The 25,946-nt window shown below is 39.5% G+C and overlaps 1 protein-coding gene across 1 annotated transcript in view; it reads left to right on the forward strand.

Moving 5' to 3' along the window:
• LOC120860411 (CD109 antigen) overlaps positions 1 to 25,946 on the forward strand; it is a 143,526-nt gene that overhangs the window by 74,474 nt on the left and 43,106 nt on the right. The window contains exons 14-23 of the mRNA XM_040236212.1: positions 1,558 to 1,734; positions 5,619 to 5,771; positions 10,637 to 10,711; positions 11,235 to 11,295; positions 15,585 to 15,726; positions 16,790 to 16,907; positions 18,748 to 18,861; positions 20,686 to 20,904; positions 21,924 to 22,068; positions 25,728 to 25,904. Of these exons, the coding sequence (XP_040092146.1) occupies positions 1,558 to 1,734; positions 5,619 to 5,771; positions 10,637 to 10,711; positions 11,235 to 11,295; positions 15,585 to 15,726; positions 16,790 to 16,907; positions 18,748 to 18,861; positions 20,686 to 20,904; positions 21,924 to 22,068; positions 25,728 to 25,904 (1,381 nt within the window). The remainder of the gene's footprint in view (positions 1 to 1,557; positions 1,735 to 5,618; positions 5,772 to 10,636; positions 10,712 to 11,234; positions 11,296 to 15,584; positions 15,727 to 16,789; positions 16,908 to 18,747; positions 18,862 to 20,685; positions 20,905 to 21,923; positions 22,069 to 25,727; positions 25,905 to 25,946) is intronic.

Genomic DNA, 25,946 nt, shown 5'->3' on the forward strand with positions numbered 1-25,946 from the left:
AAGCCCTGGTAATCTCTTACCTAATCTAAATTTATGACCTATTGTAGAATCATCTGAAATAGTGTCTATCTTATGTTTAAACTGAACTTACTGATTTTTAAAATTCAGCCTCATACTTCAAAAAACATATCTTAATACATATTATACATGTGCAGGATGTAATATTTATATACGTTCTTACAGAGTTTTCTATGTCTAAGTTGTGTATAAATTTACTTTGCGTTTTATTCCTTTTGCATCATGGAGAATTATGGTATGTTGAATATAGCTCCCTGTGCTATAGTGTAGGTCCTTGTTGTTTACCATCTTACACATGGTAGTTTGCAGCCCAGCCTCCCAGCCCATCCCCCTTCTGTCCTCCCGCCCCCTTGGCAACCTCAAGGCTCTTCTCTATGTCTGTGAGTTTGTTTCCGTTTCTTTTTAAATTTTTTAAAAAATTGTGTGTTTATTTTTGGCTATGCTGGGTCTTTGTTGCTGTGCGCGGGCTTTCTGTAGTTCCGGTGAGAGGGGGGCTACTGTCCCTGCAGCTCTTGGGCTTTTCATTACGGTGGCTTCTCTTGTTATAGAGCCCCGGCTCTAGGTGCATGGGCTCAGCAGCTGCAGCTCAGGTGTAGTTGCTCCTTGGCATGCAGAATTTTCCCAGACCAGGGATCAAACCTGTATCCCTTGCATCGGAAGGCAGATTCTTAACTCTGGACCAGCAGGGTAGTCCTTTGTGTCATATTTTGGATTCCACATAGAAGAGAGATCACATGGTTTTTTTTTGACTTATTTCACTTATCATACTAGGTGGTTCTATGTTGCTGTAAATCAGTCTCATTCCTTTTTAAGCTGCCCATTTTATACTGAAATCAAACTATCTTTTTTCTTCCTTTACTTATATTTGTGTTTCCAACTTAAGATGAATAATGATACCACCTTGCATTATGTTTAAAATTTATATTTTTATGAGGTAAGCCACATATGTTCATTATGTGTGTGTGTGTTAGTTGCTCAGTCATGTCTAACTCTTTGTGACCCCATGGACTGTACCCCAGAGCCAGACTCCTTTGTCCATGGAATTCTCCAGGTAAGAATACTGGAGTGGGTAGCCATTCCCTCCTCCAGGGGATCTTCCTGACCGGGGATTGAACCTGGGTCTCCTGCATTGCAAGTAGATTCTTTACTGTCTGAGCCACCAGGAAGCCCTGTGTTCATTATAGAAAATTATAAAATGTAAAGAAAAAAACAAGTAAAAATTGCTCCTCATAGCCTTGTAATTTTGCTAATCCAGCTCTCTCAGTGGTGCTCTGCATTCCTTAAACTCAAGAATAGATTCTTGTCTGTCAAGTTGCTGTTGCCTCAATTATGGTTCCTTTATCTTATCCTTTTCTAATGACCAGCTTATACTCCCTGTGTTAGTCAGGAAAGTTTATTTGTGGTGTGTGTATTCAAAAAGGACTTGATGTTGGCTTAAGTCGAGAATTTGTCTGTATGCTTAAAATTATGAAAACATAGCTGATTTGAGATTCTCATTATCTTTAGCATAAAATGAAACTCGTGTACTCTTCTTTTCAGGTAGTGTCCAGGGGACAGTTGGTGGCTGTAGGCAAGCAAAATTCAACAACCTTTTCCTTAATACCAGAAAATTCTTGGGCCCCCAAAGCCTGTATCATTGTGTATTATATTGAAGATGATGGGGAAATTATAAATGATGTTTTGAAAATTCCTGTTCAGCTCGTTTTTAAAAATAAGGTAAGATTTAAGGTAATAATGTTTAAAAACAAAACTTCATAAAGTCTGTAAAATGTAATGTTTCTTTAGAAAAGGATCATTAAAACAAATTGGTTAGAAATTTATATTTTTTTCTAGAACTATGGATAAACTCTTCATATTTAATTACTGTATATCTGTTTTCACACGTGGAATGATTGGACAACATGGGTCTTCTGTGTATATTATTATTCTTGGCTTTAAGACTTTAATACAAATCCATGAAGCCCTCTCAAGATTTTCCAAATGGTGGAGTCAGTATTGCTCTGGCACAGAGTTGTGTGGCCATCACAGTTGTGTGGTATTCATACTGGTGTGAAGTGAGGGCTTCAGGAGGGAGTGTGGCCATCTGCAGTATTGTGGGGAAGCAGAGCTGGGCTTTGGTTTATCCATTTCACCATCCTGGAGACTAACCCAGGACAAATTTGCAATAAGCTTGGCTACTTTACATGTGGAGATCTCTGTAGAGTTTGGTCTCCAAACACATCAGTGATTTTTTTTTTCCTACATCCCCAAAATGATATTTTAAAATATTTCTCTATTCCTCCATTCTCATCTCACTTTCGAGAACTCTAATTAGTCTTAGATATATCAGGCCCACAGCAGAAGCAACTTAGCATGCGTGCATGCATTGGAGAAGGCAATGGCACCCCACTCCAGTACTCTTGCTGGAAAATCCCATGGACAGAGGAGCCTGGTAGGCTACAGTCCATGGGGTCGCTAAGAGTCGGACAGGACTGAACGACTTCACTTTCACTTTTTACTTTCATGCATTGGAGAAGGAAATGGGAACCCACTCCAGTGTTCTTGCCTGGAGAACCCCGGCCTGGTGGGCTGCCGTTTATGGGGTCTCACAGAGTTGGACACGACTGAAGCGACTTAGCAGCAGCAGCAGTGATTTTTTAATAACCTAAGGTGTATAGCTTGTGTTGGAAACCCCCCTGGGCCCCAACTCTGAGAAGTAACCTAATTGTAAGATTGACAGGTGGAGTTCAGTTATCTCATGCATATTTAAATAATCATTATTTTAAAGTAATGATTTGTAGAGTATACTTCTTCTGGTAGCATCTTCTCCCTTAATATTTTAAAAATTTTAAGAAGTAGAAGTCGTAATCCATGCCTTTTTTATTGAGAAATATTGACTCTAATTTTTATTGTCAAAATATAAAACAAACTTATTTTCTGTCTTATGAAAAGAATTAAAAAAAAAAACAGTGTTGTATTCTGTTAGTTTCAGAGCACAATTTTAGACTTCAAGTGACTCCATTAATCTGAGAAAGGCAAATTTTAAAGTAGGAGTAAGACTTAAACCTGGAGGCATACATCTCTGAAGGTGAGAGCAGGTTCTAAAAAATGTTACTGTGTAAGAAGCTTTGAGGAAACAGAGTGTATAAATAGCATACTTCCAAGAAACTTCTTAGGTATGAGTGATAAGAAATTAGTTTTGGTTGTGTTTGCAAAGATAATTCTTTAATTTTTATATGATAATGTTTACCATATTTACTCCAAAAGAAATTATATATTTGGAAATAAAATATGTTTAAACACGAGAAAATTAATGAATCTTTGTGGATGTTCAGTAATGACTGTGGAATAAATGAGTGGGATGTAGGGGGCAAGAGATGTAGTTTTAGAAATTGTCTGCACAGAAGTGCAGTTTGGAGCTATGGAGTCACTGAGGTGCAGAGTAAAGAGTGAGAAGTGCAAAGTTTGCATATTGTAAGTTCCCCTTTCACCTTATTTAAGATAGAGTGGAGAAGAGTAAACCTGACCCAGTGGCTCAAGAGGCATATGAAAAAAAGATTGTTAAACAGGCAAGGAAGACTTCATTTAAGACCATTGCAATAGGGGAGAGAGACTGAACTCAACTCCACTGAAACAGAAGGCAGGGAGGTTTTTAAATACTGGGGTGAATTAATGTAAAAGTACTGGAGGACATTGGGGGAGGGATTGGTCAATATGAGCAGGCCATCTGTGAGTTTGTAAGTTAGGCTCCTATTCGCCCACAGAGACTGGGAAATCAATCAAGGCTCTTTCTTGATGATTAACACTTCAAAGTGAAAAAAGCTGGCTTAAAACTCAGCATTCAGAAAACTAAGATCATGGCAACCAGTCCCATCACTTCATGGCAAATAGATGGGGAAACAATGGAAACAGCAACAGACTGATTTTCTTGGGCTCCAAAATAACTGCAGATGGTGACTGCATGAGATCTAAACACGCTTGTTCATTGGAAGAAAAGCTATGACAAACCTCAGTAGCATATTAAAAAGCAGAGACATTTCTTTGCTAATAAAGGTCCATATAGTCTATGGATGTGAGAGTGTTAGTTGCTCAGTTGTGTCTGACTCTTTGTGACCCCATGGACTGTATGTAGCCCACCAGGCTCCTCTGTCCATGGGATTCTCCAGGCAAGAATACTGGATTGGGTTGCCGTGTCTTTCAGGGGATCTTCCCAGCTGAGGGATCAAATCCAGGTCTCCCGCATTGCAGGTGGATTCTTTACTGTCTGAGCCACCTGGGAAGTTGATATATGGCCCAATGGATGTGAGAGTTGGACCATAAAAAATTCTGAGCACCAAAGAATTGATACTTTCAAACTGTGGTATTGGAGAAGACTCTTGGGAGTCCCTTGGACTGCAAGGAGATCAAACCAGCCAATCCTAAAGGAAATCAACCCTGAATATTCATTGGAAGGACTGATGCTGAAGCTGAAGCTCTAATACTTTGGCCACTTGATGCAAAGAGCTAACTTATTGGAAAAGATCCTGATGCTGGGAAAGATTGAAGGCAGGAGGAGAAGAGGACAACAGAGGATGAAATGGTTGGATGGCATCACTGACTCAATGGGCATGAGTTTGAGTAAACTCAGGGAGATTGTGTAGGCCAGGGAAGCCTGGCGTGCTGCAGTCCATGGGCTTGCAAAGGGTCGGACATGACTGAGTGACTGAATGATGACACTTCTAAAGGATGAATCCCAGATCTTTGAGAAAGACATTTCTGCTGGTAGAACTAGCAGGAAGCTGGGAAAAGGTTTATATCTTAAAGGAGCAGAGAATACATTTACAATTGCAGATTTTCTAAGGAAAGGGAAAGCAGGTGGTTAATGTCAGGTAGAACCCTGTCTAACGCTCAGGTAAGCTGAGGGGTTCATTAAGGCCATCTTAATCAGGTGGTACAGCCACTGGGGCATGGGATTGTTGGAGTAGAGCTGGGCAAGATGATCATTCCTAGGAGAAAGAAGCCTTCTGACAAAGCCGTTAGGTCCAGCCCTGGGTGAGAGGATTGATGCTCTTTAAGCAGTGCCAGTAGGACTATGCTTTGCTGAGGGTTAATGACAGCAAGCTGAGGCAGCCATCGAGGCACAGAGCAGTGGGCCTGACTGGTGTTGGTCTGAGGGCCTCCTCCTGGGGAAAGGCACCCCCACCCAGCGCAGGCAGTTCTGTGTGTCCCCAGGGCCTCTTACTTGCAGGCTTTCACTTCTGAGTCCAGGTGGCCAACATGCAGGCACGTTCCTGTACTCGCTCATGGATACTGACCCTCCCCACGTATGGCAGACGCTGTCTTCTCTTCAGTACCGGCTAGCAGCTGTGGGGTGGGAGACGGAGAAAGGGAAGGAGAAGGGTAGAGAAGTGAAGGAAAACTTTGATATGTACCCCAGTGAGAGGTTCCATGACTTGAGAACACTGTGGGAGTAAAGTTTGTTTTTACTCCTTTCCCCGGAGAAGACTTGTGTATGGTTTTGGAATGTCCCTGGCCAACACAAGTGTAGACTTTGCTAGATTTTGTCATTGATCTGCTATTAATAAGACATGAGGTGCTTTAAAAAAGTGTATTCTATCAGTACTGCTTTTTCACTTTCTTAGATACAGCTGTTCTGGAGTAAAGCCAATGCTGAACCATCTGAGAAAGTCTCTCTTAGGATCTCTGTGACACAGCCAGACTCAACAGTGGGTATTGTAGCTGTCGACAAGAGTGTGAATCTGATGAATGTCTCAAATGATATTACAATGGAAAATGTGAGTTTAGCCATTTTTTTCATTACAAAAATACACATTGAAAGAGAAAAAAAAGAAACTTTACTGTGTTGCTTCCAAGTTTTAAACGAAATTTCATTTTTCAAGTATAAGTCAGTAATAGCAAAGCTTCTGAATGAAAGGGATCTGCATTCCAATTGTCATGTTGGAAAGAGCCTATTGTGGTCAACTGTCTTTGCCGTCTTACATGAAAATTGTCACCTAAAGTTTCCCCTCATTTTCAAACTATATTTTAACTGAAGACACTTGAGAAAGTACCAGCAATTGGACTTGCACATTTATGAATGACACTGGAGAGAGCTTTAGGTAATTGTAAAATACTTTATATTTTGGTTATACATGATGGTTATGAATAATTACAGTCCTCACTGAATCAGGAACTTATAGTAGGTTGAGGGAGTGAAATCATGTTAATCTTCAGAAAACGTACAAGTCAAGAAATATATGAACATCTAGTGTTACATCAGCTAATCCCCTATTCATCAGTCATTTAATTTTTATTTGTAAGTCCTTATATATCCTTGGCAGTAGAAATGTAGACTGCATGAACTATATCCATTGATTGATTAACTACAGCAATTAACAGCACTTCAGGAAGAAAGATATATGTGTATAGGCTAGTTTGGACATATTGTTGTAAAATCAGTCCATTTGAGAAAAATTATGTGTTTTTCTTCAGCCTATCCAGCAAATTTTTCTCATTTTTTAAAATTTTTATTTTTTTATTAAAATTTTTTTTAACTTTATTTTACTTTACAATTCTATATTGGTTTTGGCATACATCAACATGACTCCACCATGGGTGTGCACGTGTTCCCAATCCTGAACCCCGCTCCCACCTCCCTCCCCATACCATCTCTCTGGGTCAGTGCACCAACCCCAAGTATCCTGTATCCTGCATCGAACCTAGACTGATGATTCATTTCTTATATGATATTATACATGTTTCAATGCCATTCTCCCAAATCATCCCACCCTCTCCTCCTACAGAGTCCAAAAGACTGTTCTATACATCTGTGTCTCTTTTGCTCTCTCGCATACAGGGTTATTGTTACCATCTTTCTAAATTCCATATATATGTGTTAGTATACTGTATTGGTGTTTTTCTTTCTGGCTTATTTCACTCTGTATAATCGGCTCCAGTTTCATCTACCTCATTAGAAGTGATTCAAATGTATTCCTTTTAATGGCTGAGTAATACTCCATTGTGTCTTTAAAAGTAAAAAAACCTTTAAAACCCATCAGTCACTTTTTTTCTCTTGACTTTACTTAAATTCATTTATTCTAAAAAATCTATAGCATTTTGCACTTGATTTAACTGATGATAGTATCTTTCATTTTACAACTTGCTAAATATCTTAATAAATACATTATTTCATTTTTTCTTCCATATATATGTGGACACACAGAAATACACGCACATGTGCTCTCCCTGAGTGTCTGTCTCTATATCTCACTGTGCATTTACATTAAATCCTGTCATATATAAGATTGCTATCCCAGCCTTCTTTTGTTTCACACTTGACTGGTATGTTTTTCCATCATTTTATTTTCAACCCTCTTTAAGTTTTTAAGTATATCTTGCAGACAGTATATTATTGTATTTTGCTTTTCTTTAAAAAAGTCTAATCTGACAGTATCTTAATAAACTTATTTAACCCATTTACAAATTAGTCCTTGTTCTAATTAGGACTTATTTCTGCTTTTTTATTTGATAATTTAGTCGACTTCCTTTTCGTTTCTTTTCATTCTTCTTTCCATGGTTTTGGAAGTTACACATTCTATTTTTGTTCACAGGATAGATGTCCTTGTCTCATGAATTTGCTCATATTTTTTTTATCCTTATTGATTTTCTTTGTATCTTTATCTGACAAGTCAAGCATTTTGGTGTGCCCTCATATTCTTACACATTCTTTTTGTCTCTCCCTGTCCCCATCTCCTTCCCCAGCCCTGGCCAGATCATGTTGCTGTTGTATAGAATTTTAGTTCTTTGTCATAACGAATTGCTTGTTCAGTCTATGCTGTCCCTTAATTTTTTTATTCTGGAAATTATTTCTTCCTATAGTTCCTCTTCTTTCCACTTCTTCTCCTCTTCAGAGATTGGCAGATATTAGCACTTCTACTTTTTTCCCTCCGTATTTCTTATGCTTTTTTTGTCTCTTTCATCTGTCTTGTCTGTATTTGTTTGGGTGAGTTCCTCAGTTGACTCTTTCAGTTGGTAGATATCCTGCTTTTATATCAGCTATTATGTTGTTAATTATTATTTTCACTTGTTTTTTTCCTTGTTTTATATTGCTAATATTTTCCCTTGTCTGTATTTACTGTGTTTATTTTAAATTCTTGAGCTGACTTTTCAGTATGTGGTCCAGTTGGATGTCTTTTATGGAAACTATACTTGTTGGATATAGTTTGGATATCTAGTTGGATATCTAGTTGATTTGGCAGCTGTTCTGTCTGTTGGGGAAGCTGAACACCAGGCTCCAACCCATGTAACTCTTGTCAGTTTAAAGAGAGGGGACAGGTTGAGCTTCAGGGACTAGAGAACTACTCTTGATTCTCCCTGTGTGCTGCCCCCTTCCACTGATGGTTCATTTTTAACCTCCTCGGGAAAAGCAGCCCAGGAAGAGGTAGTCTCCTGAGGTGATGACCCACCAGCTCGGAGGGGTGGGATGAGGAGGGGAGGAAAAGTGAATGCTTGAAGGCCAGCGGTCTGTCTAAATGTTTCCTGGTTCTTTCACACCAGAAGGGCAGAGGTGCTGACTTGGTATTATCCTGGCCATTATTATCCTGGTATCATTAGCGGACTGCCTGCCTGCTGCCTGCTGGTTTTGGCAGTGAATTGCCAGGAATGATTGTCCTAAGGCTACCTCCTGAAGAGAAGCACAGGTAGAATTTAAAAGCCTCTTCCAGCCTGTTGCATGTATCAGCTTTCTGCCATCTACTTCCTCCAACACCCCAACTGGAGATACCCTTTGCTCTTCCGAGGGTTTTCTTGTTCTACTCATATAAGTTTCTTGCTTGCTTTTCATATTTCTCGAGTGTTGGCTCTAGAGGAAGGAGTCAGGAGCCTATGATAATGGACCATTTTCCTTTCTTTCATTTTTGTTAAATTTATATATGCTATCCAGAAACTTGTGAATGCCTAGGAATAATTTAAGTGTCTTAGATCTTCCAAGACTAATCTGCAGATAGCAGACTTCCCTTGCTGCAGCTTTCTCACTGAACCAGTGAGAAAAAGAGCATCTCTCTTCCTCATGCAAGAGATGCTTCTTCCTAGAAAATTCCATTGATTGACACCTGCATTGCACATATAGGTCTTCTGTGGCAGAGTTTGAGTTATGGAATGAAAACCTTTCCTCTCCATCCTGTCTGTCTCTGGCTTCATTAGTTGGGCTAACTGTATTGGCCAGCTTGTTGAGATATTATGGAATTTTCTGTTGTCTCATTCTGTTGCTTTCTTCTTGATGCCTATTCTAACATCATGTTTCCTTACCATGGGTGTGGCAGTGCTCTTGTTAGTAAAGCAGAAGCAGTGGTTTGGGTGTTTAATGTTAAACTTGATATGTTTTTAAACTTAGAATCTTCCATAATTCTTTTCCCTGTCTTAACTTCCCAATCTTAATGCTAATGTAATTGAGGTAAATGTATCAAACTACTAACTAAAAGGTTATAATATCCTAACTTTTTTTTTACCATAGTAAAATATATATAACATGAAATTTTCCATTTTAACCATTTTTAAAAGTATAGTTCAGTGGCATTAATTATTAATAATATTGTACAACCATCATCACTGTTTATTTCCAAAATTTTCATCATTCTAAATCGAGACTCTGTGACCATGAAGCAGTAACTCTTCATTACCTCCTTCCCTTTGCGACACGGGTAACCTCTAAGCAAATTCTGATCTTATGAATTTGCTTATTCTAGATATTTCACATGAGTGGAATCATGCAATATTTGTCCTTTTGTATCTGCTTTATTTCACTTAGCAAAATGTTTTTTAAATTTGTTTTTAGTTGAAGGATAATTGTTTTATAACGTTGTGTTGGTTTCTGCTGTACAACAACGTGAATCAGCCATAAGTATACATGTGTTCCCTCCCTCTTGAACCTCCCTCGCACCGCATGCCCCTGTCCACCCCTCTAGGTCATCACAGAGCACTTGGTTAAGCTCCCTGTGTTATACAGAAACTTCCGTTAGCGATCTGTTTTAACATGGTTATGTATATGTTTCAAAGCTACTCTTTCAATTTATCTCACTCTCACCTTTTCCCACTGTGTCTACAAATCTGTTCTCTGTGTCTGCATCTCTATTCCTGCTCTGCAAATGGGTTCATCAGTAGCATTTTTCTAGATTTCATAAATACACATTAATTAATTTTTCTCTTTCTGACTTAACTTCACTCTGTATAACTGGCTCTAGGTTCATCCACCTCACCAGAACTGACTCAGATTCTTAACTGATATTTTTTAAGGTCTTTGTTAACCATCACATTGACCCTATTTATCTTTGTCAAAAGTGTGAGTCATTTTAAATGCTGATCTCCACGTGTTGGCTTTGTCAACAAGCCCATACTTCTGAGGAACTCTTGATTACTGAACAGAATAAAAATAAGTTTAAAGAAGAGGTGTATTTTTGGCTGACGAATTGTGAACATGCCATTGACATTTTCATTATTCCTCCGTTTGTGTCATTTTCAAATTTGAAAAGCATGTGGTCTGTTTGATGTAGCACATTTGATAAGCATGTGTACCTGTCTGTTATTCACGGTACGTATCAGAAACGTTGAGAGGGCAGAACACACTGACATGAGTGCTTTCATTCTGTATACTTTATCTTCTTAGGTGGTCCATGAATTGGAACTTTATAACACAGGATATTATTTAGGCATGTTCATGAATTCTTTTGCAGTCTTTCAGGTATGTTTAGTTTGCTATATAATTTGAAAAGATATTAATATATTTACTGCTGTAAAACTGATTTCAGAATTAATGATCTGAATTATGAAATGCTAACCTCTTAAATGTGTTGCTGAAGTGCAGTGTGTTATATAAGTGTAATTTGAAATTGAAAGATGGTCATCCTTCAAGTCTTAGAAGCAAATGAGTAAATTCATCATTAGAGAAATAATGGAATTACCATTAAACAAGTAATTTCTTTCTTTTATATCACTTTCCTTAACTTTGAAATAGCTCTTTCTGCATGTGAGAATGTGTGTTTATGTGCTTGTGTGTGTGTCTGTGTGTCTCGTTGTGACAGGCTGTATACTCATGTATGTATTTAAACTCTCAAAAATGAGCAAGAGTTAAAAAAGCAAAGGGAGATATTTTCACATGCGACACAAAAACAAAACAGCAAGAGTGAATTAGGGGTGTAGGCAACTGACGATTTAGAGGGCGCTTAAACTTTTATTTAAAAAAAAATTAAAATGATTCTTTCTAGGAGTGTGGCCTCTGGGTATTGACGGATGCAAACCTTGTGAAGGATTACATTGATGGTGTTTGTAAGTGAAATCTGGCCAAGTGCTTTTTAAGTCATTAAGTCTTTCATCTCAGGTATTTATAGTTACTTATGTAAGTATGAATACATCCTGGTTGAATATGGATATTGTAATTTTCATTTTCTGTTCTCTTCTCCTATAGTGTTTGGAGTTTAATGTACTTGGAAGTACACCTGGGCCATGACATGGAGTGGTCTTCAGCTCCTGTTTAGATCTTTCTAATGATTACTTTCCATTTTCTCTCTGTAACTTTTTGACATGGCTCTATTTCTGGACATATTGAAAGATTTCATGCCTCCAATGTGTATTGTAAACTGTGATGTTACTTTGGAATTATTCAAAAGGAGGCGACATATTTTTGAAACATTTCTGTTCTCTAGCTTTTTATTGTTAACCTAGAAAATAGCCCAGATACCACGAAGTATGCTGTCCACACACACATACACACATACACACATACACACACTCACACACATACACACACACTCACACACATACACACACTCACGCACACACACACACACACACTCACACACACACACACACACACACACGTCTCCTCAGTCTGCGTTCTTCCCAGGCAGGATCACATCACACATCCCTGTTCCCTGGATTGCTAAGTAGAGTTGACCACCCAATTAATTAAAGGATGTGCTTTAAGAAAAATTCATAAAGTGTTTTACTTGAATTGTTCATTTTAACTTCTTTTAAAAAATTAACTGATTGATTAGACTGTGTCGGGTCTTAGTTGCACTACGCGGGGTCTTCGTCACGACACGTGGGATTCTTTGTGTGGTGCAAGGACTCTCTAGCTGTGGTGCGTAGACTCGGTAGTTGTGATGTGGGGGTAGCAACTCGGTAGTTGCCTCAAAGCATGTGAGATCTTAGTTCCTGGACCAGGGATCAAACTCTTGTCCCCTGCATAGCAAGGTGGATTCTTAGCCACTGGACCACCAGGGAGGTCCCCATAAAATATTTTGACTGAAGGAAATGTATAAATGAGAATGATTAATTCTAGAGGCTATTCTCTTCTTTCAGGTAAAATGGTACAAAATCATCTCGAAAGACTACAGAAGTATCATAGTTGCTATCCATGAATTTCTACCCCATGTTCCCCTACTAAACTCCAGACTCTTCATTTTGGGGTTGGTTCTTGATGCCGTAGGACACCTGAGCCTCTGTCCTGAAGTTTTAAGAACAATTTTATAGTCTTAAAGACTTTATGAAGTCATTATGATCTCTGTGTGTATTAAAGACACATGGCACTTTTAGCTTTCTTCATTCATATAATCATTTATCCTAGGCAGCCTTCCAGCCAATCTGATTATGCATGCTTTCTCTGTTGGTCTCAGCTTTTACCCATCTTTGTTTATGTTTACTTATCAAATCCTGGTGCTATCATACTTATTCTATTGTTAGTAACACTCATTGTAATCTTTACCTTTTCTGAGAACCTTCTACGTTTTCACTGTAGCAGAAGAAACCTGATACTTTTACTGGTATATTATGTTCCTGGAAACCTTCAAGTAATTGACATTAATTTTTCTGCCTCTCTTCTGGTTCATGATCTGAAGGTGCATGTTGTTGTTTAGTTGCTAAGGCGTGTCTGACTCTTTCTGGGACCCCATGGGCTATAACCTGCCAGGCTTCTGTGTGCATGGAATTTCCCAGGCAAGAAGACTGGAATGGGTTGCCATTTCTTTCTCCAGGGGATCTTCCTGACCCAGGGATCGAACCCACATCCATCTCCTGCATTGGAGGCAGATTCTTTACCATTGAGCCACTAGGGAAGCCCCCCACCCCCAGCAGGTATATAGAGTTCAGTATTTTCTTGGCTACTTCAAGACCGCTGTTCAGCAGTCCTCAGTTAAAAGCCCCTTATCATTTGAAACTCAAGAATTTCAATCACATATCCTCTAATCAACATTCAGTCACCTGCTTTCCCTTTCCCTCTCTCTATGTTAATGACTCTCACAGAAGAGTCAGAGTCTGACTACTTTGTCTTCCTCGGGGATTTGAATGTGTGGGTGGCCCATCTACTGTGCGCTGTTATGTGAATATCACCATGGCAACAGTAGTCATAAGGTCACGTCATCACCTACCATAGATCTACCCCTAACATTTCAAATGCCTGTCCTTCTACTTTGTATGTGCCCTCACTCCCCTAATTCTGTTAAGTGTCTTCTTTGGTTTTGACCTCTCCTGGTTATTTTTGGTCACTGACTCCTTCTGCCCATATTTGCCCCTAGTACCTGGACCATGGGCTTCCCAGGGGGCTCAGTGGTAAAGAAACTGCCTGCCAGTGCAGGAGATGCAGGTTTGATCCCTGCATAGGGAAGATCCCCTGGAGAAGGAAATGGCAACCCATTCCAGTATTCTGGCCTGGGAAATCCCATGGAGAGAGGAGCCTGGTGGGCTACGGTCCACGGGGTTGCCAAAGAGCTGGAACACGACTAAACAACAACACAACAGCAACAACCTGGACCACGTGGTCAGTCGGTTTGGTAGAATTCTTCCCTAATCCCTGGTCCTTCCATGACATCTTCCCCATTAAATTCAACTCTGGAAGAACTTGATTGTTTATCTTACCCCTCCTGATTCTGCACCCTGATGCTCCACAAATACCTTAAATTCTATGTGTCACAAACCATTGCTCTTCCCTAATATGATTTGACTGATATATGAGCCCTTGAGTTGATACGATTCCATATATCTGTTAATGAAATCATCATCTACCCGCATGTTCGCATCAGAAACCCAAAACTCATCCTTGATTCTTTCCTCTCTGCCAGATGCAGAACAGCTCAGTGATTAAGAAAGGAATTTACCAAGAAATACTTCTGACTTTCAACCCTGGCTTTATGACCCCGAGGAAATTCATTAAGCTCCCTAAACCTCAGGTTTCTCCTTGAATTTAAGCAGTAGTAATATTGCCTCTATTACAGGGCTGTTAGGAGTTTAAATCCAAAAGCATGCAAAGTGCCTTGCACTTGTTTGGTACTCAGAAATCTGCAATTACCTATTATCAGTAGATGATACTCATATTTGCCTGGCATGTAGGAGGCAATGGAAGTTCAAGCTTGGTCTAGTAGGGCAAACCAACACACAGGTAGAAGAGTGTGCTGAGAGGTGTGATGGGGCAGGAGAGTGCGGTAGGGATGCACAGAGCTCATCCAACTGGGAGGCCAAGCAGAGTTATCTCAAGGCTGTCCTTCCTCTCCTCTGCTGGGTCCCGGGTTCCGGGTAGTGCGAGAACCTTCTGTTTCTCCTACGTCCATTCCCCCATCTCTAAACCACTGTTCTCACTGAGACCAGAGTTACCATTATAAAACATGGAGTAGATCACGTTTTTAATTCATTTTAAAACCTTCAGTAGATCATCACTGCTTAAAGGATCAAGCCCAAATCCTTCAGCGTGGGATAACTGATGTTTTAAAATCTGGACCCAGGCATTCTTTCTCTTCTCTTTATGCCAGTCTTCCCTAATAAGCACTGTCATATTCTCGACATGCCTTTGTACTTAGCTTACTTTTTTTCACCCTTCTTGTATGGGACACTCTTTACCTGAAGATGTAAGGAAAATGTAATGCAATAAACAACACAAGATGGATTTTTTTTTCTAGCTGCACCCTCTTCATTATTCAGTTTCTATGTAAAATCAGCTGTTCTCTGCATGGTAGACATTTCGCCTGAGTGGACTGTCACTCATGTATTTGTTTGCCTTCTCCATAGACAGTGGGTGGAGCTCATTGCATTCATCTTTGAATCTTTGGTAACTTCTTCAGTATAATTTTATTTTTTAACGTTTTGTTTTGAAATAGTTTTAGGCTTATAGAAAAGTTGAAAGAATAGAGTTAGGTGATCCAGTATCTGTGTGTCAGTGTGACTGTTTTGTAAGAAAAAAAGCTAATAAGCTGGATTTTTGAAGCATCTTGTGACAGGTACAGCCAAAGGCATTCAGCACTAGGAATCTAAGAAGAAGAGAATAGCAGAATTGGAGGTAACATTTAAAAATGGGGTTTAACGTATTTTTTTGCAGCTGAACTGCAAGTCGTTTTTTAGGTATTGGTTGTAGGGCCAGAGAACTTTTTTTTCCAGCTCTACCATAATTGACCATGTGGCTTGGGGTAAGTCACATGACTTCTGTGGGTCTCGGGTGTCAAATGAGAAGGATTGGAGAAGATAAACTGTAAGGGCCTTGTCAGCTGAGAGATGCTGTAATTCTGTGGACTAGGTTTATGAACATTATCTCCTGTGACTTTCCCCTAACAGTTGTCAATGCTTATTTGTAGATGACAGCGTAGAGTTGGCTGAGAGGTTTGTGGATGAAAATGAAGGCTACTCAGTAGATCTTCATGACTTTTCTCTGGGCAGCAGTCCACGTGTGCGAAAGCATTTTCCAGAAACTTGGATTTGGCTAGACACCAACATGGGGTACGGATTAAAGTTCTTTGTCTGAATGTATTTTGTTTGGTCTTAGTTTTAAGTAAGTTTTGCCCTCTTTCTAATGTTTCAGTATAAACATAGTGTGATAAAGAACTAAATAGACCAAGGGTTTTTAAAGAATGATATTAATTGCATCTAAATATAGTATTTAATTGGAGAAGGGAATGGCAACGCACTCCACTATTCTTGCCTGGAAAATCCTTTGGATGGAGGAGCCTAGTGGGCTATAGTCTGTGGGGTCACAGAGAGTTGAACACAGCTGAGCAACTGAACACACACATGCATAGTATTTAATAAAGCTGTGTGCGAATTGTGACAGTAAGAGGATCATCAAGGAGAAGACAGGCCTTTTCTGAAGAAGGATGATTTTAATTTCCCTGAAGTCACATGGTTCTCACTGGGGAAAGACTGCTGGGAGTTCCTCTGTTGCTTGGGGTGGGAAGCGCTCACGATTGTTCCTTCTGCCTTGTGGTGCCCCATTAAACATCCCTGTGAGCCACAGGCAGAAGAGGTGTGGGTATTGAAAAGAATTCAGTTTAGCTAACAAACTCTGTGCTAATGGCATGATGACTCAACAAGTAAATCATGAAATCTGCATATATTGTGAGTCAGCTATTTATGGAAACTTGAAATAAGACACGAGTCACACCTCCAAAAACAAATATCAGCATTGACAAGAATACAGAGGGAAACTTTTTATGCATATTGAGAGAGACAAATGGGAGTTAAATTTGGAAAAGGTATTTATTATCTATATAAAATTTTTGAAAATGATGCTTGTCTTAAAGATATAAATATTGTAGAAAGATTTTTATTGGAATATGGATCAGTTTGCAGTGTTATGACCTTATTATGACCTGTTCCTTGAGAACTTGGAATGTATTATTTCATGCTTAAATCTTTAAAAAAAATCTAGATATGTATATTATTTGGAAAATTAAAATTTCCCAAAACATGAAAATTCTTCCAAAACATGGTTTAGGTTATGTTGGCCTATTTTGAAGTGTGTCTGTTCTTGGTTTTGTGACTTTTATGTTTACCCTGACTTCAGATCCAGGATTTACCAAGAATTCGAAGTTACTGTGCCTGATTCTATCACTTCTTGGGTTGCAACTGCTTTTGTGATCTCTGAGGATTTAGGTCTTGGACTAACAACTGCTCCAGTGGAGGTAGTGTACGAAAGAGCTGTTTCTAGATGGTACAATGCCACGAAGCAAAGAGAGCGTCAGCTCCTCAATGGATTTTAAAAAAGTGATTGCTTGTGATGTTGATCATAGTTTGGAGATTTCTTGGTGTTTCTTTTTTGTTTTTTATCTGTTTTACATTTTCAAGTGTGAACTGTATTGAACTGTTAACTGTGCTAGCTCTGTATTGAGATTTGGAGAGTAAGTTTATTATTGACTGAGTCCAGTCACTTCCAAAGGCCAGAAGAGAGAGTATGTCCTCTTTAAAGATGAGTAGAACTCAGAATGTCCCCTAGCAAACATTCCTTCACAACTCTTTGGTCAAATTATATCCCATGTCACTTCCTAAACCGTCGCTGACAAGAGGAATATAATGACTGTGATTGGTCTTAGACCAGTAGCTTTCAGCTCTGCCATATCAGAAGCCGGTTTTTAAAAACAGATATTTTGTTTTGTCCCTCAACCATCTATGCAAATGAAATGCATAGAAAATTTAATATACCTTCATATTCAAGTAAAATAATCAGTAAGATGTCCTAAGTGAAATACCAAGGAGAAATAAAAGGAAAGTAATGTATAATAATATACTTTTTAGTATGTAAGTGGCCAGGCATAGTTGCACAAGAAGGCCTAGTAACATATTTGAATATTTATGTGGTACATAGAATCACCTTGTGTGCAACAGCTGCAAAATACAATTTGATATACATGTATTAGCAAGGCAAAAACCTTGAGTGGTGCTGCCTGTGGTGATGTAAAGTTTTGAAATAGTGAAGAAGTTTTGGTAAAGTTACAAAACAAAGGGCAGTTTCCTCTTGATTTACAAACTAGTTGTATATTGATAGATGCTTTGGGTTTATATATGTGTTGTAATTAGGTTGTAAGTCCAGGTTATTATAACCAGGTGCTTTATCTACATGAAAGGACATTTAAGAATCATGAGGAACACAGGACAATTCTTCATTGTCTGGGACCGTCCAGAGCATGCAGACCTTCCCTGCTAAGTGCCAAGAGCACTCATTGTGACAATCTGAGACTGCCACAGATTTCCAAATAAACTTCTAAGAAAGAATTAACTGCTGCCAGTGAGAAGCTTTGCCAACACTATCATAGTTTAGGTGACCAACATATATGTATGTGTTCATATGTTGGGCTTCCCTGGTAGCTCAGACAGTAAAGAATCTGCCTGCACTCCAGGAGACCCCAGTTGGATCCCTGAGTCAGGAAGATCTGGAGAAGGGAATGGCTGCCCACTCCCGTATTCTTGCCTGGAGAATTCCATGGACAGAGGAGCCTGGCGGGCTACAGTCCATAGGGTAGTAGGCAAAAGATCATTTACTTTTCATAGGAGCCTAAGACAGATGCTGTTTCATTTGGGCAGTGGCTTTAAAAGCAGAATGATGGAATCGGCATGGCAGAGTAGTGGAAGAGGAGCTTGGCTATGGCCTCAGATATGGCGGGGTCCAGTTCTGGCTCTTGCACTTTCCAGCAGTGTGCTCTTATACTAGTTACAGAGGTGGCTGAGCTTCAGGTTTTTTCCCTGTAAAATATGACCATAACACCCGCCTGCATAGGTGTGATGAAATAATTTGTATAAAGTCCCTGGTTCCTAGAAGGAGTTTCATAAAATATAGTGATTACTGTGTTATAAATCACAGCCGTATGCCCCTGTTTATTTAGGATAGGTTGCTGTTTTCTGTTGGTAGACAAGAGGACATTTCTATGTGAAGCTACTAATAAGTGTCATAGGTTTTGTGAGATTTAAGTGTGTAAAGTGTGAAGCTCTGGACTTAAATAAAATCTGTATTCATTGTGTTCTTTCCAGCTCCAAGCCTTCCAACCATTTTTCATTTTTTTGAATCTTCCATACTCTGTCATCAGAGGTGAAGAATTTGCTTTGGAAGTAACCATATTCAATTATTTGAAAGATGCCACTGAGGTAATGTGCTAAAAGGTTTGTTCATCATTTACATGTCAGGAAAAAAATGAAGAAAACATGCTGGCATTGGGTTATGTAGTGTTTGGGCATCTACAAATTGTATGCATTTCTGGAATATTGAAAATAGCTGTACTTTGCCCACCATTTCTTCAGCTCATTAATGTTGAAGGATATTGCTGGCATGTCTGGGCGTTTTCCCCTTAGTTTCTAGTGCGGGTTCTTTGCTTTAGTCCCACAGCTTCATTTCTTGGCATCTCTTCCTCTTCCTGCCCTTTCTCCCCATATTTCCCCCCTGCTCTACTCCCACGTTTAGAATGGCTTGCCACTTCACACTGCCACTGAGTGCCCGCTGCAACTGGCGAGAATTTATTCCTTTCAAGGACTGGTTTGGAACTAAGGTGTCTTCCTTGAGGAATCTCACTCATGCTGTTAGGCTTGCGGTCCCCATATTTGTACAATATTTTATATATATTTTTAAATCTATTTTTAAATAGAGGATAATTGCTTTACAATGTTGTGTTGGTTTCTGCCATACAGCAACATGAATCAGCCATGGGTATACATATGTCCCCTCTCTCTTGGACCCTCCCCACCCCTGACCATCCCACCCCTCTAGGTTATCACAGGGCGCTGGGTTGAGCTCCCTGTGTTAATGTCTTCTGTTTCCAAGGCTTTGATTTTTGAGTCGTGGTCTGGTGTCCCCTCAGCCAATCAGTTCCCTGTAAGGCAGGGGTAGGCCCACTGTTTGTATTTTGCCCATAGTCGTGCTAATGAAATGATTCCCACACCACCCCCACCCCCAGACTAGGGATTGTAATTAACCTCACTACCATCATCTCTTTAAGCACTATGTCTAGAGAATAAACTGGTTCTTATTTTCTAATTTTACTTTTTAATTTTCTCTTTATAGTGTAAAGAGCAAAAGATCTGGAGTCAGAAGGCCCAGATTCGGTATCCAGCTTGCCCACTTAATGACCAGTAACTTAATTGCAGTTTACTCATCTGTGGGAGGTGGGAGGGGGGTTCATGTTTGGGAGCTCATGTACACCCATGGCGGATTCATGACAATGTATGCCAAAACCAATACAGTATTGTAAAGTAAAATAAAGTAAAAATAAAAATAAAAAAAGAAATATTTTGAGAAACAGATGAGAAAATAAGTGGGAAAAACAATTAGTAAAGTCTAAGATCCAGAGAAATGCTCTTCTTGATGAGCCTGGTAACTTTGATGTACTCTATGGAAGTTTACAGCCAACATGTGCTTCAGGACTAGTGTCTGAGTGATACTTTTCTTGGAATAATTTTAGCAGAGATTCTCAATGAGTGTAATAACATTTCATCCTGTTTGCCTCAGGTTTTTCTAATGGGACTAGTGTCCCAGGATGACACAGCTGAGTAAGGCTGGTGGTAGTACCATGACATGAAATAAGCCAGTTCTCAGAAAATGAGAGAATTTAATGTTAGTGGGAGTTTAATGTTAGACTTGAAGAAGGCCATTTCCCCACTTGTCTTGAGGTAGGTGAAAAAAGCGTGAAAGCACTAGGTTTTTCCTGTTACCTCTACACGCTCTTCTTGGCTGAACCTTTCTGTCTCGTTTTTCTCTAGTCTTGGGCCTCACAGATTTAACCACACTTAAAAGGGTATGGCAACCCACTCCAGTATTCTTGCCTGCAGAATCCCATGGACAGAGGAGCCTGGTGGGCTGCAGTCCATAGGATTGCAAGGAGTTGACTGAAGTGACTTAGCATGTATGCACAAAGCAGCATTTTACTGAGGAGCAATTTATTATACAGAACCTTTGATGACTTTTTTTTTTTCTTTCAGGTTAAGGTAATCATTGAGAAAAGTGATGCATTTGATATTTTAATGGCTTCGAATGAAATAAATGCCACGGGACACCAACAGACCATTCTGGTTCCCAGTGAGGATGGGGCAACTGTTCTTTTCCCGGTCAGGCCAACACGTCTGGGGGAAGTGCCCATCACGGTCACAGCTGTTTCACCTGCTGCTTCTGATGCCGTCACCCAGAGGATTTTAGTGAAGGTAAATACTTGAAGTCTAAAATGAAATGGAAATACATAATTGAAAAGGAAGCAGAAGACGGTTTTTCTCATGGTTAAGTTCGTTTCCAAGACCTGGTAGGACATCTTCTCCACCCTCCAGGAAGACCTAATGTTTTTCTCATCTAAATGTAAAAATATATCATGCAATTGGAGGTAATTGCCAACGTCTTATTCACATTTATAGTATGATTTTAAAGCAGGTTATATTTACACTCTGTGTGACGTTGGAATCCTGTTAAATTGTGTCAAGTTGATATATAGATTTTGAATTTTGGAATTCCTCAGTACAGGTAGAATAGGTTTTGTAGGTTTTTTTTTTGGAGGAGACAGGATGCACAAATAGGCAACTCAGCATAGTAGATAAGCACTTGTGTTCTGGAGGGAGGCAGCCCTGGGTTTCATCTCAGCTCTGTCAAGGGTGCCTTTGGACAAGGTATTTAATCTCTGTCTTTGAATTATAAAAGGACCTATTTCAGAGGGTTTCTCATCCCCTTTTCATCTTCTCCTTTATCATTTCCATTGCCATTCTGTGAACTATTTTCTCTAATTTAAAGAGAAAGTAAACATTTATTAACGAGTTTGGACTAAGAATCAAGACCTTGTAGGTACTTATCTAACCATACACAGGCCAGATGATTAACTCATTATCTGCCTATGCTGCTGCTGCTGCTAAGTCGCTTCAGTCGTGTCCGACTCTGTGCAACCCCATACACGGCAGCCCACCAGGCTTCCCTGTCCCTGAGATTCTCCAGGCAAGAACACTGGAGTGGGTTGCCACTTCCTTCTCCAATGCATGAAAGTGAAAAGTGAAAGTGAAGTCTCTCAGTGGTGCCCGACTCCTAGCGACCCCATGGACTGCAGCCCACCAGGCTCTGTCCATGGGATTTTCCAGGCAAGAGTACTGGAGTGGGGTGCCATCGCCTTCTCTGTTATCTGCCTATAGTTTTCTCTAAACAGAGGAATAGAGACCATGTTAATTCTGTTACTTTTTATCAACAGGCTGAAGGAATAGAAAAATCGTATTCACAATCCATCTTGCTAGATTTGACTGACAGCACGCTACAAACTACCCTGAAAACACTGAGTTTCTCCTTTCCTCCTCATACAGTGAGTGGCAGTGAGAGGGTTCAGATCACTGCAATTGGTAAGAACAGAGTATATCACCCTCACTATCGGTTTATTTGTATATGGTAATACACATTTCTCATTTATTTGTACATGCATTTTCTTTTTTAATAAATTATTTAAATTGAAGTACAGTTGATTGACCGTGTTTTGGGGGAACAGTAAAGTGATTCAGTTATACATATGTGTATATATATATATATATTTTCAGATCCTGTTCCATTGTAGTTTATTACAAGAAATTGAATATAGTTCCCTGTAATATACCGTAGGTCCTTTTTAGGTATATTTTCTTATTTAATCCTAATTAAATAAGAAGGAGTTGTAAAAAGTTTTAGTTGCTGCCAACCACTGATTACAGTAGAAAGGCAGGTAAGATGTGTGTCTGGACCAGTTCTTCTCAGTCTTCAAGGCGCACATAGATCTTCTGGGCACTCTGTGTGAAGGCGGATTCCGGCTCAGTAGGCGTTCTGCGTTTCTAACAGGTTCCCAGGTCTTGCTGATGTTTCTGGTGTGCAGTCCACTGTTTGAGTAGCCAGGCCACAGTGTTGTGTGGCTGGAGGGAGTTGTTCTGCCTTTGTGGCTCTCAGTCACTGGTGAATATCACAGCCTTCTGTGGAGCTTTGAAAATACGCAAATGTCTGGGTTCCACTCCCAGTCTACTCAGTGAGACTCCGTTGGGCTATGGCTAGGGCATGCATGTTTTGGAAAGGTTCCGCTAGTGCTTCTGACAACCAGAAGCTGAAGACCACTGCCTCGAGCGGTTCTCTGTGCAGAACACAAGTACCCTGTACCGTTGGAAGCTACCCACTGACTTAGTCACCTTCTCCTAGTTGTCTTGGTAACCCCAAAGGACTTTCAACTATTAGAACTTCCACAGAAATGGCTTATTTGTATAGCTGTGCTTTACAAATAACTGAAAGAAATATTTAGATTTTGTTGTTGTTCAGTCGCTCAGTCGTGTCCGACTTTGTGACCCCACGGACTGCAGCACGCCAGGCTTCCTTGTCCTTCACTATCTCCTGGAGTTTGCTCAAACTTGAGTTGATGATGCTATCCAACCATCTCATCCTCTGTCACCCCATTCTCCTCCTGCCCTTAATCTTTCCCAGCATCAGGGTCTTTTCCAATGAGTCGGCTCTTTGCATCAGGCAGCCCAAGTACTGGCAATGTTTTGATTAATGACATCTAAATAATTTGTTAGGTCTTTGAGGTTTTAAGACCTAAGGCACTTTTTCATAGGTTCTTTTGAATCTCACCTGCAGGTGTAGTGCTTTTTATTATTACTCCAAACAGTCAGTCCCTCTAGAGTGGGCTTTTTGGGGAGCTTAGATATAATTCTTGAAAAGAAATAAATAAACTCTCTGTTAAGGAGAATACATTCTGCTTAAGCACCTCCCACAGTGGTGGGGTGCTGGCAGATGGTATGGCATGTCTGCACACATACAGAGGGAAGCGTCTTGAAGGTTTTTCTTTTTAAACTTTTTATTTTGTATTGGGGTAAAGGCCACCCACTCCAGTATTCTGGCCTGGAGAATTCCATAGACTGTATAGTCCATGGTGTCAGAAAGAGTCAGACATGACTGAGTGATAGCTTATGGTGAACGGTGTTGGATTTGTCATCTCCGAAGAAGATTTAACTTCGGGGCCAGGGACCAGGCTTGATCACTCAAGAGCTTTTGTGTAGCAGAGTTTTATTAAAGTGAAAAGGAACAGGGAAAGCTTCTGACACAGACATCGGAAGGGGAGCGGAGAATGCCCCCCTTGCTAGTGTTAGCAAGGGAGTTAAATACTTTTTTAATTGGTTATTACAGTAAATCAAAAGAATGTCTCAAGGTTGTGAACATCTTACTAGACTCACTCCCATAATATACATTTTAAGATAACAGAAGATCTAGCAGATTTTCAGGAAGGAGAAACATGTCCTCAAGCAGGATACATTATTGTTATACAATCCTTACTAAGGAATGTAGGAGAAAACATTTGTCCTTTCCTCCTTGAGAATTTCAGACCCCTGTCTCCTCCTTGAGAGCCTCAGACGCCTTTCTCCTCCTTGGGGACCCTGGCCTTCTTATCAACCTGCCTAGGAATTGATTCTCTTATGAGCGGCTCTCACTTTCTTTCACAGCCAGTTAACAGTGCTGTGGTAGTTTCGGGTGAACAGTGAAGGTACTCAGCCATACATATACCTGCATCCATTCTCCCCCAAACTCCTGTCCCATCCCGGCTCCCACATAACATTGAGCAGAGTTCCATGTGCTATACAGTAGGTCCCTGCTGGTTATCCATTTATAATAAAGCAGTGTATATATCTGGAGAAGGTAATGGCAACCCACTCCAGTACTCTTGCCTGGAGAATCCCATGGAGGGAGGAGCCTCGTAGGCTACAGTCCATGGGGTCGCAAAGAGTCGGACACGACTGAGCAATTTCACTTTCCCTTTCACTTTCATATATGTTCATCCCCAAACTCCCTAACTATCCCTTCCCCGCAAGAGCCTTGAAGTTTGAGTGTGTACCATCTTTCCTTATGTTGGAATGAATCTGCCTGTGGTTGTTGACTATTCTGAAGTTTAATTTTAAAGTTTGATTTAAAGTAATGTTTTTTTCAAGTTTTATTTTTATATAGTATTTATTTAAAAAAACCTGTTCGGTTTTTTACTTTCTATTAAAAAACCTATTTGTGTTTTACTTGGTGAATATTGGCTTGCTTCTTTGAATATTAAAAGTGCAAGTTTATGTTCACTCTGAATATTAAAAGCATAATGTGCAGTAGTGGTAATAATAAGAAACAAAACCTGCACTGGTGTTTACTTCTCTGAGTTAACATCTAAAGTTTAAGACATGGTACTCTAGCATGACTGCAGCCTACCCACGTGAAAGTCTTCCTCTCTTATTTGGATTCATTTTTCTAGGAGCAAGTTTTTAATAGGTATTTGGACTTGGAATGGTGACGTTTTTAAAGTAAACTACACTGACGAATGTTCTTCTCTACACAGTTCAACCATAGTGAGGTCAAAATTAGAACTCAGCCTTTACATTTCTAAATTTTTACTTATTTTCTAGAGTCATGGTGTTAGAATGTAGGTAGAGGAATGTGGGTAAGAGTGTGTTTTGTTTAACTTTATGTTATTAACTTTGAAAAGTACTTTTAACCTGTTTTGATCCTGAGATTCACTGAAACATATATACCAGTTAGTTCTACTTTGTTGTTCAAAATAAAGCACATTGAAAAATACCACAATCCCTGCCCTTAGAACGTCATTTCTCAAGATTTTATAGTGTATTAGTAAGGAAGTCAAAATAAAGTTCTATTTATGTGAAGAATACTAATAGTAAAACTTTACTTCCCTATATAAGAATGACGATTTCCTAATGCAAATCCTGACATTTTGGTTAGAAATTTAAAAAAAAAAAAAAAAAAGCTTACAGTTTGCTTATATGTGCTGTATCTTTGAGCTAAAAGTCTCCTAATTTGTTGCATAATCTACAAGTTCAGTACCACTGTATAATCATTTATTTGACCAATCTTCCTAAAAGCCTGATGTAAAGTTTCTACTGTGTTCCTGGCAGTGAGACAGTCATAGTGCTTCAATGTTGGGCGCCTTCTGCTCTCTTTGCCACTAGGAGGTATGGTTATTGGGGATTTGCTGACCTTGATAAATATCTTGTGCTTTCAGGAGATATTCTGGGTTCTTCCATCAATGGCTTGGATTCCCTGATTCGGATGCCTTATGGCTGTGGTGAACAGAACATGATAAATTTTGCTCCAAATATTTATGTTTTGGATTATCTGACTAAAAAGAAACAATTGACTGAGAATTTAAAAGAAAAAGCCCTTTCTTTTATGAGGCAAGGTAAGCATTTTAGAAATATACTTTTTTTTTTTTTTTTTGTAA

The sequence above is a fragment of the Oryx dammah genome, unplaced genomic scaffold (assembly GCF_014754425.2).
Source record: "Oryx dammah isolate SB20612 unplaced genomic scaffold, SCBI_Odam_1.1 HiC_scaffold_11072, whole genome shotgun sequence".
NCBI classification, from domain to species: Eukaryota; Metazoa; Chordata; class Mammalia; order Artiodactyla; family Bovidae; genus Oryx; species Oryx dammah.